General features: G+C 42.5%; 1 protein-coding gene across 1 annotated transcript in view; it reads left to right on the top strand.

Moving 5' to 3' along the window:
* DYRK4 (dual specificity tyrosine phosphorylation regulated kinase 4) overlaps positions 1-13844 on the top strand; it is a 63924-nt gene extending 50080 nt beyond the window's left edge. The window contains exons 14-18 of the mRNA XM_006172053.1: positions 1707-1879; positions 5699-5759; positions 9503-9632; positions 12463-12638; positions 13478-13844. Of these exons, the coding sequence (XP_006172115.1) occupies positions 1707-1879; positions 5699-5759; positions 9503-9632; positions 12463-12638; positions 13478-13716 (779 nt within the window). The 3' untranslated portion in view covers positions 13717-13844. The remainder of the gene's footprint in view (positions 1-1706; positions 1880-5698; positions 5760-9502; positions 9633-12462; positions 12639-13477) is intronic.
* Positions 13845-14172: the final 328 nt, after the last annotated feature.

Raw genomic sequence — 14172 nt, 5'->3', positions numbered from 1 at the left:
TTTGCTGTAAGTTTCTGACTTTTATCTTTATTTTTACTATAAGGCAATATAAGGTGTGGATGTTAGAACTGGACTACCTGATTTTAAATCCCAGCTGCCCTTTCTAGCTGAGTGACCTTGACAGTGTATTTAACCTCTCAATGCCTGAGTTTCCTCAGCAAAATGGAGATATTGATAGCACCACTCCATAGGTTGTTGTAAAATCTGAGAGTTCATTCATATAAAGCACTTGAAATAGCGATCGGCATATGTTAAGCCTGATGTAAGGCTCATTAAATTCAGAATCTAAAATATTCTGTGTACTTGTACTTTGCAAAGTACCTCAAATCCATTTGGAAGTAGACAGGTTATAAAGCCATTTGTATTGCATCTTTATTTTGTTTTAAGTCACAGAATCATGACAGACTTACCATTATCAATTTAAACAACAGAGAAGTGATTACAGAGTCCCTGCCCCTCCCCCCATCCAGGTAACCACCTAAAACAGTTATGTAAAAATAACCATAAATATCATGTTTTTCTGACTTCAATGTCTTTATCTGTAAAATCTAGGCTCCTTCAGTGCTACCTTCAATTCACCCACATTTGCAGAGATTTTATTAAGTGTTCATACTTTAAATTATATTTACAATAAATGCATATATTAAATTGACTATACTTTTTTTAAGTTTTGTTATAGGGCATGTGAGCTCACTGGAGAGAGGCTAAGAGATTGAGAGAGAGAGAGAGAGAGGGAGGGAAAGTGAGAAATCACCTCCCAGGGGGATGGCTGCATTGTAACCTCTTCTCTTCCTTTCTCTTCTTGGAGTTTTAGGCATGCACACACATGCACCCAGCATGTTTTTCTTCCTCCCTTCCTCCCTTCCTTCTTTCCTTCCTTCCTCCTTCCTTCCTTTCTTTTTTTTTTCTTCTTTTTTATTTTTTAGGTTTTTGCTGTAGGGTGACTGCACTAGCTGGAGAGAGACAGAAGGAGACAGTGAGAAACATTGAGAAACAAAGTGAGAAATCCTCCCCCACCCTCCCAAGGAGGAATGGCCATGCCACAATCCCTTCTCCTCCATTCTCTTCCTGGGATTTTAAGAATGCATGCAGATATACCCAACATGATTTTCAAGGTGCCAGATCTGGTTGGCCATGTGGGAGTCCAGCAGCTTAACCACTATGCCACTACCTGTGCCCTGCCCCTCCCCAGAGGGGGTGATTTTCAAGCTGCCAGGTCCTGGACTAAAACCACACAGCCAGCCATGTGGGATCCATAGCCTTAGCCTCCACTTCACCTGCTGGGCCTGAATATACACCTTTAAATTATGCATTTTGTGGGCTTCCTTTCAAATTTTGATATGCCTACTCCCTTACCAAATCACAACACTCATGAGAGTTATCTACCTAGAATTCGTTTGAGGTTAGAAAGTTAGTTTTATATTAGTCTTTATTTTTTTTAAATTTGAGTGGATTAAATTTACTTCCCTGGAACAATGCCTACTTCAGACTTCTTTATCAATGAAATGGGGATAATAACACCTTGACTATAATCGGGCTACTGTGAGGATTTGGTGATAGTGATATGTAATGTGTCCCCTAAGTGCTACCTGGTTGTACTCTCGAGGGTAAGAAGGTTGGAGGGAGTCTAAACATCAGTCCCCCTGTGAAAGGTGTTCTGGAGAAGCGGTTTCTCCCATGTGAGGTTTCTCTCTCTGCTTCCACAGTGTACACCTACATCCAAAGCCGCTTCTACCGATCCCCAGAGGTGATTCTGGGCCACCCCTACAACATGGCCATTGATATGTGGAGCTTGGGCTGCATCATGGCGGAGCTGTACACGGGCTACCCCCTGTTCCCCGGGGAGAATGAAGTGGAGCAGCTGGCTTGCATCATGGAGGTAGGGGAGGGCTGGCTGTCTCTTCCACTGCCAGCTGAGATCACAGGACACCTGCAGCCCTCCAACACTGGGTCACATCAGATCCCTCCAGGGCAGTGGCCTACATACTTTCTTCTTGTTTTGTTTTTGTTTTTGTTTTGTTTTGTTTTGTTTTTAGGTGGATGGTCCCTAGAAGTATTTTTTCAAATTATATATTCTGTGGTACATTACTGAGGTGACATCTGATGTTTTTATCATAAATTTAAATAGTTGCAAAGGATGTCATTTCCACCATATTGTAGTGATGTTTTACAATAAAACTCTTACACAAGTCTCTCAGATGTGCCAAAAGAAAAAAAAAAAAAACCAGAGTGACATGACACCCCCAAAAGCTATCTGAAAAATACGTGAACAAGTTGTTTTTACACAGTTGTGCATTTCTTTTACTTGGCTCTTTTTCCTTTTGAATGAACTCTTTTCGATTCTACTTCTACAGAATTTTATTCTAGTTTAATAGTTTTACATTTTGAGGTTTCATTTCAATTATTATAACTTAAAAGATTCTCTGTTAGCACAATTCTATGTGTAAATTTTTTTCCTAGTCAGTTACAAATTCTATCATTATTAAGAATAAGATGTGAAATGGTGGGTCAGCTGTGATGTGGTAGTTAAAGTAGCTGGATCCCACATGGCTAGCTGTGCAGTTTGAGGCCTGGACCCAGCAGTTTGAAAATCATGCTGTGTGTGTGTGTGTGTGTGTGTGTGTGTGTGTGTGTGCATGTGTGTGTGCTCAAAATCTCCAGATGAGAATAGAGGAGAAGGGATTGTGGCGTGGCTGTCCCCTGTGGGGGCAGAGGAGAATACTTTCTCTCTCTCTCTCTCTTTCTCATGACCACACATACTCTGTAGCACATTTTTTTTTTAAATGTGAACTTTTACTGGCATACAGCTCTTAGAAAAATGTATTCTGTGGTACATTACTGAGGTGACATCTGATGTTTTTATCATAAATTTAAATAGTTGCAAAGGATGTCATTTCCACCATATTGTAGTGATGTTTTACAATAAAACTCTTACACAAGTCTCTCAGATGTGCCAAAAGAAAAAAAAAAAAAACCAGAGTGACATGACACCGCCAAAAGCTATCTGAAAAATACGTGAACAAGTTGTTTTTACACAGTTGTGCATTTCTTTTACTTGGCTCTTTTTCCTTTTGAATGAACTCTTTTCGATTCTACTTCTACAGAATTTTATTCTAGTTTAATAGTTTTACATTTTGAGGTTTCATTTCAATTATTATAACTTAAAAGATTCTCTGTTAGCACAATTCTATGTGTAAATTTTTTTCCTAGTCAGTTACAAATTCTATCATTATTAAGAATAAGATGTGAAATGGTGGGTCAGCTGTGATGTGGTAGTTAAAGTAGCTGGATCCCACATGGCTAGCTGTGCAGTTTGAGGCCTGGACCCAGCAGTTTGAAAATCATGCTGTGTGTGTGTGTGTGTGTGTGTGTGTGTGTGTGTGTGCATGTGTGTGTGCTCAAAATCTCCAGATGAGAATAGAGGAGAAGGGATTGTGGCGTGGCTGTCCCCTGTGGGGGCAGAGGAGAATACTTTCTCTCTCTCTCTCTCGTTCTCATGACCACACATACTCTGTAGCACATTTTTTTTTTAAATGTGAACTTTTACTGGCATACAGCTCTTAGAAAAATGAACACAGCTGTGTTTTCTCTTTTTTCTGGGTAATTTCTGTCCTCATAGGTGAATATTACTTCTGGCTAGAATGAACAGGCTTAAGATTAGTGCCACGCCAATTTGTTGGTCGTGTGGATGTAAGCCTGGAAGCCTGTCCTAGTGACATCACCTAATTCTGGACTCTTTTGGAGTTCTATGTAAGGATCAAATGGAGATCTGTCATCAAAAACTATTTTTACTAACCTATCAGCTGACAACCTGACCACAATGTTGTTAGAAACAAAGAACTGGAAATTATCTGACATAAAAAATATGCATTGTTCAGCCATTAGTCATATGCGATCTTAAGTTTCTGGGAAGGTTATCTTCCAATTAAAAACCTTTATGAAAACTCATCATGTAATCATTTATTGTATCTATTTTTTCTTTCACTCAAAGACATCTTGTTGTAGAACTCAATTAGATAAAACAGGAGAAAATATTTCTAAAGAGTTGGAAATTTCATATTTTAGATTTTTCCAATGAACATATTTCAATTTTGAACAAAGATCTATCTTTTTAAGCTTTTGACATAGGGTATGTGTGCTTGCCGGAGAGAAACAGAGACAGTGAGAGAGAAAGTGAGAAATCACTCCACCATGGGAGATAGCCACACACAATCTTCTCTTCCATTCTCCTGGGATTTGGGGCATTCATGCACATGTGCCCAGCGTAAATTTCAAGCTGCCAAGTCTGGGACTTGAACCATAATTGGTCATGTGGGAGTCCAGTGCCTTAACCACCATGCTACCTGCTGACCCCCAAAGATCTACTATTGATGTATCTCATCTAATCTGTGTGTGTGTATACATATATATGCCAAATTTCTATTTTCTATATTGTCTTAAAGTCATGGGTAGAGAGATACATTACCTTGAGAATTTTTAATTCAACTGGATAATTTAGATAGTATAAATAGATGACTTCATTTCCTGATTGAAACTAATAGAATATTAAAATAATTTAGGTAAGAATAGCTGTAATTGGTAGCTATGGAGGAAGGAACCCTGTCCTAGGAGTCAGTTAATCTGTGGTCTGGCCCCAGCTCTTTTTGGGAAGCTAGTTCCCACTCTAAACTGCACGATGAGAGGGGGTCAGAGTAGATGGCCTCTCACTTCGGTAATAAAGGATTCTTTTTCCTTTATTTTTGGTTTTTGTTTGTTTGTTTGTTTTGTTTTTGGAGGGGTTTTCTACAGGGTGCGTGGGCTCACCAGAAAGGCAGAGAGAGACAGACAGAAAGCGAGAAATCACCCCCCAGGGGGGATGGCCACGCCGCAATCCCTTCTCCTCCATTCTCTTTTTGGGATCTTGGGCATGCACGTACACGTGCCTGGTGTGAGTTTAAGCCACCGGATCTGGGACTCGAACCATGGTTGACTACATGGGAGTCCAGCAACATAGCCATTACGCTAACTGCTGGTCCCCGGTAATAAAGGATTCTATGAAGTGATTCTGAGGCCCTCCTGCTGCCCATAGCAAGGAACATAGGGCATATGGGTTGAGTTTCCTACTGCTCTTGACGTCAGAGGGGCTGAGCAGCAAGAGGGCCGGTCATGCACACATCATGCTGGAAACCGGGCAGCAAGGATAAGTGACCCAGTGCTAGGAGCACCCCCTGCAGTTTATCTCTGCGTGCCCTTAGTTGCAGCAAGGAAAAGTGAGCAGGTTGGCGCTGCACTTTCCTTCTCAGGAAAGCATTTGTCTTGCAGTGGTCTGACACCCACCTGGTGACTTTCACCTGTTTTTCTTCTTTCTCCAAGCTCTGTGCAGGAATATGTCATTTCTAAAATCAGAGGTGGTAGTGAATACATAGTTGCTTTGCTAACAGTGAAAGCTAGATGGTGTTAAGGGTGGCCCTGTCTCTATAGGGGGCCCTGTCTAGAATACATGGCCAGTTGAGTCTTAAGACACTGAAACAATCCTGGATCAGGAAGGAGTTAGAGATTCAGTCTCTGGGCCTGCCTTGCCACTGACTTGGTGTTGTCATTTAATATCCCTGGGTCCTTACCTGTAGGAGGTAAAGTTTGGCCCAAGTTCCACCTAGTTTTAGCAGCCTTTGAGTCTGACTCCACACATAGTCAACCAATCGCTTTGTACCTATTGAAGGTGCTGGGCCTACCACCAACCCGCTTCATTCAGACGGCCTCTAGGAGACAGACGTTCTTTGGTAAGTCCCTGGGTCTAACTCTTTCTTTGTCCTTATGTCCTGAAAATACTTTCCCATACCCTAAACCTCACTTAGTGTTTTCCCTCTAGCCCCATGCCAAAGGGTAAGCTTTAAATTAGGAGTTTCTTTCAGAAAATGGAAAAGATTGTGGGAAGTGGTACCAGACAGAATGATGGAGGTAGGAGTGGAAAGGCACGGTGAGAATGGTCTTAGCAGTGAAAATGTGCCGGAGAATGATCAGGTTTCTGCTCACAAGATCTCTCAGCAAATATGAAACCCTCTGGAGATGACAACCACGCCCTCTCCTGGAAGATGCCTCTACTTCCCAAGCAGCTTGGCCTCTCCCACTCTGCTCTGCGTAGGGACAGCAAAGAGTAGAAGCTACTTTTCAAGAGTAGTGGAAAGTTCTATGGTTATGTTCCGTCCTTGATGGAGCATTATTATTGCCTGAAAAAAAAGATCTTAATCCGTAATACCCTTAGAATCCCAGGTTCGTTGCACTTCTGGTAGAATCGTGTTGCTGCCTTTGTGCTGTGGCCTGTCATTTAAGACAGGTCCTTTGTCTGACTGCTGGAATTAAGCCTCATCCACAGACCCACACTGCCCTTCTCACCACAGTCCCCACACTCTGCACGGTAAGATTTGCTGCCTATCTGAGTGTGCTGTACAAGATGGGCAGACAGATCGGCAAGGCACCCACTGAGGCAGGGCCTCCAGGGCTCTACCCACTGAAGAAAAGGAAGTAAGTCCCAGACCTAAAATCCCTTTGAAAAGCCACAAAAAAATAAAGGGATTCCCAGGTAGAAAAAGCCATTGTGACCTGAAGGTCAGCTGAGTGGAGCGGCTCCAGACATGAAGGAAAAGAGACCCCACAGACAGGAGTGCCCTGCCTTCTGGAACAACACTTTGTGACCACCCATGGTGACCAGGTTAGCTTACAGGCTCTCATTGGCTATGCAGCCACAGTCATTTTTAGCTCTGTCTCCTATAATTTTCAACTGATAGTGGCCTCAGAATGGGCAGGCTGATCACACAACTTCCCGGAACAACTTGTCCCATCAATAGGGAGGGTCAAAAACACCCTCTTGGGACGATCCTCCAGGACAAAAGGGTTTCAGTCATACTGGCCAGTAGGAACTGGTTTTGCCATGTGGGCGGTTAAATGTCCACTGTAGTACTATTTGGTTAAAAGCAGCAGCCATGAGCCCTGTTCTCTCCCAGGACTCTTTGGACTCCCCTTACTCCTAACTTGAAGGTTATAGGTCTAGTTAGCAGAGATACCCCATGATCCCAGGCTGACATCCACTGATTAGCTGGTCCCAAGGCATTCCAATGATGAAATCTTTTAAACATTAGCTCGTAATCACGGCTAGAACTTGGAAGACTTTGCCGCTGAGCAGGGCAAGGTTGGTTAGGGTGTTCACATTACTAACCTTTCCTCCAGAGTAGTCTGATGGTAGGTAGAGGATCTGGCTGACTCAATTACACTTTGTGTGCTAAGTCACACTGGGCTGACTCCCCGTATAACGAAGACATGGAGCAATAGAATGGGTCCTTTGACTCCAAATATGCTTTTCCCATCCACCATGTAGAATTCAGTCTTTTGAATCTTGAAGGATTTGGGGGAAGAAAAGTGGAAACTGTGGGATCTTCCTAGACAAGGATATTGTGGGATGAGTCACACCTTAGGCCTGTAATACTGAGCTCATGAGATGACATTTAAGTCTGTGCAGGAAGGAAGGGAACGCAGGACGTCTTAGTAGGAGGATACCAAGACAGACGCATGTCACTTGATGGAGTGCTTGATTTCCACCATCAGCCTGGGCTCTAGAGGGGGCTGGGCAGGATCACCATTACTAGCAGCGTCCACATGCTTTTACTTCCTCCCTAAGAAGGAACTTCACTGGAAGTTGCATCCTTTTCAGTGGCTTCAAAACTTTGATTATAAGAATCAGTTGGGCACTTGACACAAATGCTAATTCCCCATGGTCCTCCTTTATCTATGATATAGCAGGTTTGAGGTGGGACCCAGGACTTCATGTTTTTAGCAACCGCTCCTTGCGATTCTTAAAGTGAGTTTGAGAGACACGGTGTCTACTTCAGTTCTTGACTTTCCCAGATTTGGGCTGCCATCAGCTCTTCCACGCCCAGCCACGCCTAGTTAATACCTCTAGTTAGCAGCAAAATGATGTTGCCTCAAGGGTATGAGGTACTGAGGTGCCCCAGGCAGCAGGGGGTAGGTGAAAAGAATGATGAGTTATTGGGAAAGGTGGTGGTGGGGAATGGTGAGAAAAATTTGCATAAGAAAAACAATTACACAATGATCATCTTGGGGGCTATGTTACTAATCATTGCATGAGCTCAAGTCTTTGGTCATGAATAAAAAACGTAACACAAGATAAGGGGAGCACTGGCATCATAATCCAAAAGGAAATAGGGACCTGTGGGAGTCCACAGGGCTTACACAACAGCCCAACATATTTTCATCCATATAAATACTACTCAGGTATGTACACACACACACACACACATTCGTGGAAGTCTCTCTTCCAGGAAGTCATTAAAGAGCAGATGTCCTTTTGGAGGTCCTACTGATTATATTGGTTACAAGAGTAATAGCAGCTCTTAGGTGCCTTCTGGAATGCTTCTTACATGAACTTTCTCCTGAGTTGGTGAGAACTCTTTCTAATGTGTAAATTCTTTGTGGATGTGCGTAGCTACCCACGCAAAGTGTGAGCCTAAGTGGTCGGCTTCTCTGACCAGAACCTGGATGTACAAATGAGTGTCCTCAGCTTCATATCATTGCACAAAGCATCCTTGGGAAACCTTCAGAGCTGTCTGCAGGGCTTCCTTCCAAGGATGACAAATCATACGTTTGGTGAGGAGTTTACTTAATCAGTGGACATGGCTGAAGCCAGCCAGCCCAAGCTGGGTTAAGTCACCAACCACGTCTGAACATTACAATTATGGCCCAAATTTTTGCATAACTCCATAGACGTGATGAGATTAATTTGTTTGCATGGTGAATGAGCTCTGAAAGCATTCTCCTAAGGCATTCTTGTGATACCTTACAGATATCCCAGATTCTCACTATATTGGGCTAGTGGGGAAGAAGCAAAGGTATAAATAATCCAAGAATGGGTTATTTCTGTTTTGTTCAGAGCTGAATGTTTTTGTCACTCAGATTTATTTTATTATTATTGTCATCATTACTTTTATACCTTGGTAATGTTAAACCACTTAAACTATTTGGTTGATTTGGGGAGGAGGTAGTGAGAAAGAGGCCCAGAACATAATGAATAGTAGAAAAAAAAATTTTTAAATAATTATTTATTTTATTTATTCATTCATTTATTTTTTAGTTTGATCAGAGAGAGACAGAGGGTGAGAGTGAGAGAGAGAGAGAGGAAGTGAGAAAGCAAGCCACCAGATTCAGGACTTGAACCCTGGTGGACCATGTGGGAGTGTCCAGCGCCTTCACCACCACGCCACCTGCTGGTCCCCGAAAAAATTGTTTTTAAAGTTAATTGTATTCATTGGGTAATCTCCGTGTGGTTATTTCAAACTGACTGCATTGTGGGTATGTCTTCATATGTGGGGGTGACTGGGATGAGGGTAGCATATGAAACAGAAAAAAGGGTTGCTAAGGGCACTCCCAGAAGCAGATGGTTGGGTGAACAGCTATGATGTGATCAATGTATATTTACACCTGGAACTAAATACAGAATGTTGTATCTCTAAAGATTCCAAAGGTTTTCCTAAAAATATAACCAACAACAGGGGGAAAAAAAGATACCCGGATTCCAAGGATCTCACGACGGTGCTGAAAACCTATGACTCAAGCTTCCTGGACTTTCTCAGAAGGTGTCTGGTGTGAGTTTGCTGGGGTCTCTTGGCTTCCTTTTAAATACTGTACTTCCACACATTTGCTGGTGAAGGTCTACGGCTGGGAGGTAGTTGGGAAAATGACAATTATACGTACTAATAGTAGAGCGTTAAAGTCTACACATTGCTCTGGTATCCACTGTCCCATCAGACAACTGTCTCCCCCTGCTGTGTGATGTCAGACCAGGTGATCTGCTCCACTTGCAGACACACACACACACACACACACACACACAGGCTGGAAGAGACTAAGTGACTTGCCTTGGATCAGGCAGTGTGGTACTTTGTCCTGGCAGTGAGGCTGCAGCCAAGTCCTGAAGGTCTTCAGCTCCTGTGATATGAGCCAGCTTCTCTCTTGTGCCTCTTGTAACTGTTTTCAGACACCAGCATAATCTGGTTTCAGGGCCTCTTTTCAGCCCTCCAGGATTTAATGTACAAATCATCTTGTATTAAGGAATTGAGGGAAAGGTGAGCTGTGTATATATATATATATTTTTTTTTTTTGGAGAGGGTTTTTGCTATAGGGCACGTGCGCTCACCAGAAAGACAGAGAGACAGAGACAGAAAGTGAGAAATCACCTCCCAGGGGGGTTGGCTACGCCGCAATCCCTTCTCCTCCATTCTCCTCTTGGGATCTTGGGCATGCATGCACACGCGCCTGGCGAGAGTTTAAGCCGTCGGGTCCGGGACCCGAACCGCGGTCGACTACATGGGAGTCTAGCACCATAGCCATTACGCTAACTGCTGGTCTCAGGTGAGCTGTATATTATGTTTGACTTTTTCACAATCTACTTTGAATCTTAGAAATTAGGTTTCCAGGGCCAGCAGGTAGTGTGATGGTTAAGGCGCTGGACCCTCACATGGCTGACTGTGGTTCAAGTCCTGGATCCAGTGGCTTAAGGCTCAATACCAAGCACATGTGCGTATGTGCCCATAAATCCCAGGAGAATGGAGAAGGCATTGGGGTGTGGCCATACTCCCTGGGGGCATGGAGGTGATTTCTCACTCTCTGGCTAGCAATGCCCCCTATGGCAAAAACAAACAAACAAACAAACAAAAAAAATGAAATAAAACAAACAAACAAACAAACAACAACAACAACAACAAAAACAAACAAGAAAAAACCTTAAAATAAAAAAGAGTGAAAAGTAATTAGGTTCCATACTTTAGTCAAGTCATAGTATAAAAAAGGACCTACTAGTAAGTTAAAGGGGTTTAGGAAATGTTAGCTATTGTTACCATTTCAGTGCTGTTAAAGAGGTTTTGCAAGTCCATCTCCACCGAGCAGCGAGTAAATTAGCTGTGTGGTATTTGACAAGTCATCATTTCTCTCTGGGTCTTAGTTTCCTTTTCTACCTTCTACAGAATAAATGGGGGTATTCCTAAGGTCCTTTCCAGATCTATCAGTACTATTGTTGTTTAGTATTTATAGAGGACCATATCTTTACTTTCGCTCATTCCTCCAGTAGGATGAGGTAGTTTTAGCAAAACATTCTTCTGGAAAGTGTACACTCTGGAATTCAGGCGCTAGCTCCGAGGGTAAACGTCTGCTACTGCTGAAAGCATTACTGTCTTGGTGACGCAGTCATCTGAGCAACTGAAATAGAGAGAGACTCTGTACCCATCTCCACTCCACACCATCCCTGCTTCTTGCTCAGGCTGTAGGGACAGAAGTTGACTGCTGAGACAGAGAGGAGTTATCCAGCAATGCCAACTGTTGGGGACATTATTTCCTTTGTTACTGCGAAGGACTGATTGTTCACGGCTTACAAGGGGCAGTTGAGCTGATGGGGCCTGTTACCTTATCTGTTAGCAAATCTTTGGAATAGGAGATCCAAAAGTTTTGAGCCGGATTCAGTAGGGGTAAATGAAAAGCCTCGTGCCTAGATTTTACTGTCCAACTCTGGAAGTTCAGGAGGAGAAAGGTGTAGTTAAATAGTCGCTCATTTGACGAAGAACTGAGAGCTTGGGCTGTGTACCACCTGGCTGAGTCTAGAATGTCTCCGAGCATAGACCCCAGTTAGACAATAGCTGGCATTTCCCATCTTGGAAGGTGGCCCAATGGTGGGAACTATATGATATGATCAGTCGTTAGTAGGGAAATAAGTGTTTTTAGACAGGTGGAGAACTGTGACAGAAAAGGATTATTTTATCCTGAGTCATGTTAATGAGTAGACTTAGGATGTGGATAAAAGTTACTGGGAAGATAGCCAGTTTGGACTCAATAAAAATGTAGAAGGTTTAAGGAATCAGAGCTTTTCAGAATTGGAATAGATGGTTTTATGAGTTATTGTTCTGTCGCTGAAATGATTTAAAAAGGCAGGGTGATTCCGTGTTGAGAGTTCTGCCAATGTGTTCAGTTACTGCTATAGAAGTTTCCCTGGATTAGATCCAAAATCCCCTCACAGTACATCGTAATATTCAAAAAAATCTACAATTTTCTTTGTGATCTATTTGGAGACTCAAATTCTGTCTGGAAATTAAAATAAAACATCCGTTTGTTTTTCTTAACTTACCAAACCCTAAATCCCGCTGGATAAGACTTTTCATAGTATTTCTTATAAGAAAATTTCTAAAAATTCTGAAAGACTTGGACTCTAACATATTCTCTGGTTTGTTATACTAATCTCCTAAAAAGATTATATCTAATAGTTGTTTTCAGGTACTTTTAAATGATACGTCATAATCACTATCCAAATGATATCTTTGAGATATAATAGAGCTTAAATGAAAAATATCTTTATTGGATTTTTAAGAAATGTTTTAATATTAAAGAGAAGTAAAACATTGATGCATACTGGGCTTTGTTGGGGTACAGATGGGAACCTTCTCTTCGAATGACCCCAGACCAGGCCCTCAAGCATGCTTGGATTCATGAGCCACGAAGCCTCAAACCACGGCCCAGACCCCAGATTTTGAGGAAAACCAGTTTCTGTTTCCCCTCTGACAAAAGGAAGGACAAGTATTCAGGGTACCATCATGCAAGCAAAAAAGGTACAGCCCCGCTCAGAATCAGTCCTCTTCCCATCACCCAGGATGCCGGGCATTTCTGGAGGACTTGCGTGTCTATTTCTCTGAACTCCTTGACTAATCCTCCTGGGGACATGACTTCTAGTCTGTCATTTCTTTTCTCTTTTCTTTTGGTTTAAAATATTACTTTTCTTTTCCATTATCCATATATTATTTTAGCAGGTTCTTCCATTTATATATTTTCTTATTTGTCTTAAGCCTTTATGGCCTAAAATATAGCTTTTCAAAGCACGCATGCTTTGAAATCAGGGATATCGCTAGATACGTCGTTTCCAATTTCGGGGAGGGGGAGGTTTCCTCTGTGAGGAAATTTGTTTTTAGCTGGGCTTATCATTACCCTTCACCATTAGGATTTTCCATTTTTCTCTTTCTCCCCTTTTCTTTCTCGACCTTATTCCCTATAAATTACCTTTAGAATTCTTATCAATGGCAGAGCATAGCATTATGGGATACTTCATATGCAGTATAGCCTGGTGATTATACGCTGGTTCACTGGAGTCCCTGGAACTAAATCCCCACCAGGTGTGGGCCCTGAGGGGCAGTTCACTTACCCTCACTGCAGCTCAGCCTCTCCGTTTACAAGAATGAGAGTAATGTTTATTCTTTAGGATCAAATGAATTATGCCATGTGCTTAAAATAATGCTTGGCACATAGCATGTACTTTACAAAAAAGCTGGTTTGTTTTGTTTTGTTATGTTTTTAAATATCTTTACAAGTGCAATTTGCCCACAGTGAATTCCTGATAAGCAATTCTGTAGTTCCCATGTGAACATTCGCTCCTCCTTCCTTCTGTCTCCTTTAGCAGATGAGCTCACTAAAGACACTGCAGACAAGATGCAAGATGGTGCCTCTGATCGTGTCCCAAATTCCGACGATCCGCAGAGCTCTGTCCAGCACGTGGCTGCCGTCCAGCTGCCCCACCTAGAAGCTCCTGGGAAGCCTGAGGCAGCTGCTGCACCAGAGGTGTCTGCGGCCACCACGGGACAGCAAAGCCAAAGCTCCTCCCCCAGGAACACGAACACCTTACCACCCATTGTGTGACTCTCACTGAGGGTGCGTCCTCTTCCGTCCCACCATCGACTGGACTTAGAGACAGCGCTTCACATTGTACAATACTTCAGATTGTTGTTTTAAAATGCATAAAGGTTTGTTAAAAAAAACAAGTTCACATGGGCAATTGGCATGATTCCTCTTATGAGGGCTGGGGAGGATGTCCTTGCACCAAAACTTACTCCTTGTGTATATGTATGGGTAAGGAAAGGTCAGTTTTAACCATTCAATGTTACATCATCGCTAATTAAATAAGTAAAAGAAAAAAAGGATTCTTGCCCATGACTACCAATCTACGTCAGTCAGGATACGTCCTTGAAAATGAGAGAAGATAAATTCCAACCAGTTATACCACACAAGACAGTTACTGATTTATGACGTTGGGCAGTCAGGCCAGGCAGATGTAGTTTTGGGCACAGCAGGATCTAGGAATTCAAACAAGGTCAT

This window comes from Tupaia chinensis, unplaced genomic scaffold, assembly GCF_000334495.1.
Source record: "Tupaia chinensis unplaced genomic scaffold, TupChi_1.0 Scaffold150288_1, whole genome shotgun sequence".
In the NCBI taxonomy this organism is placed as follows: Eukaryota; Metazoa; Chordata; class Mammalia; order Scandentia; family Tupaiidae; genus Tupaia; species Tupaia belangeri.
This window is presented reverse-complemented; position numbering and strand designations above follow the sequence as displayed.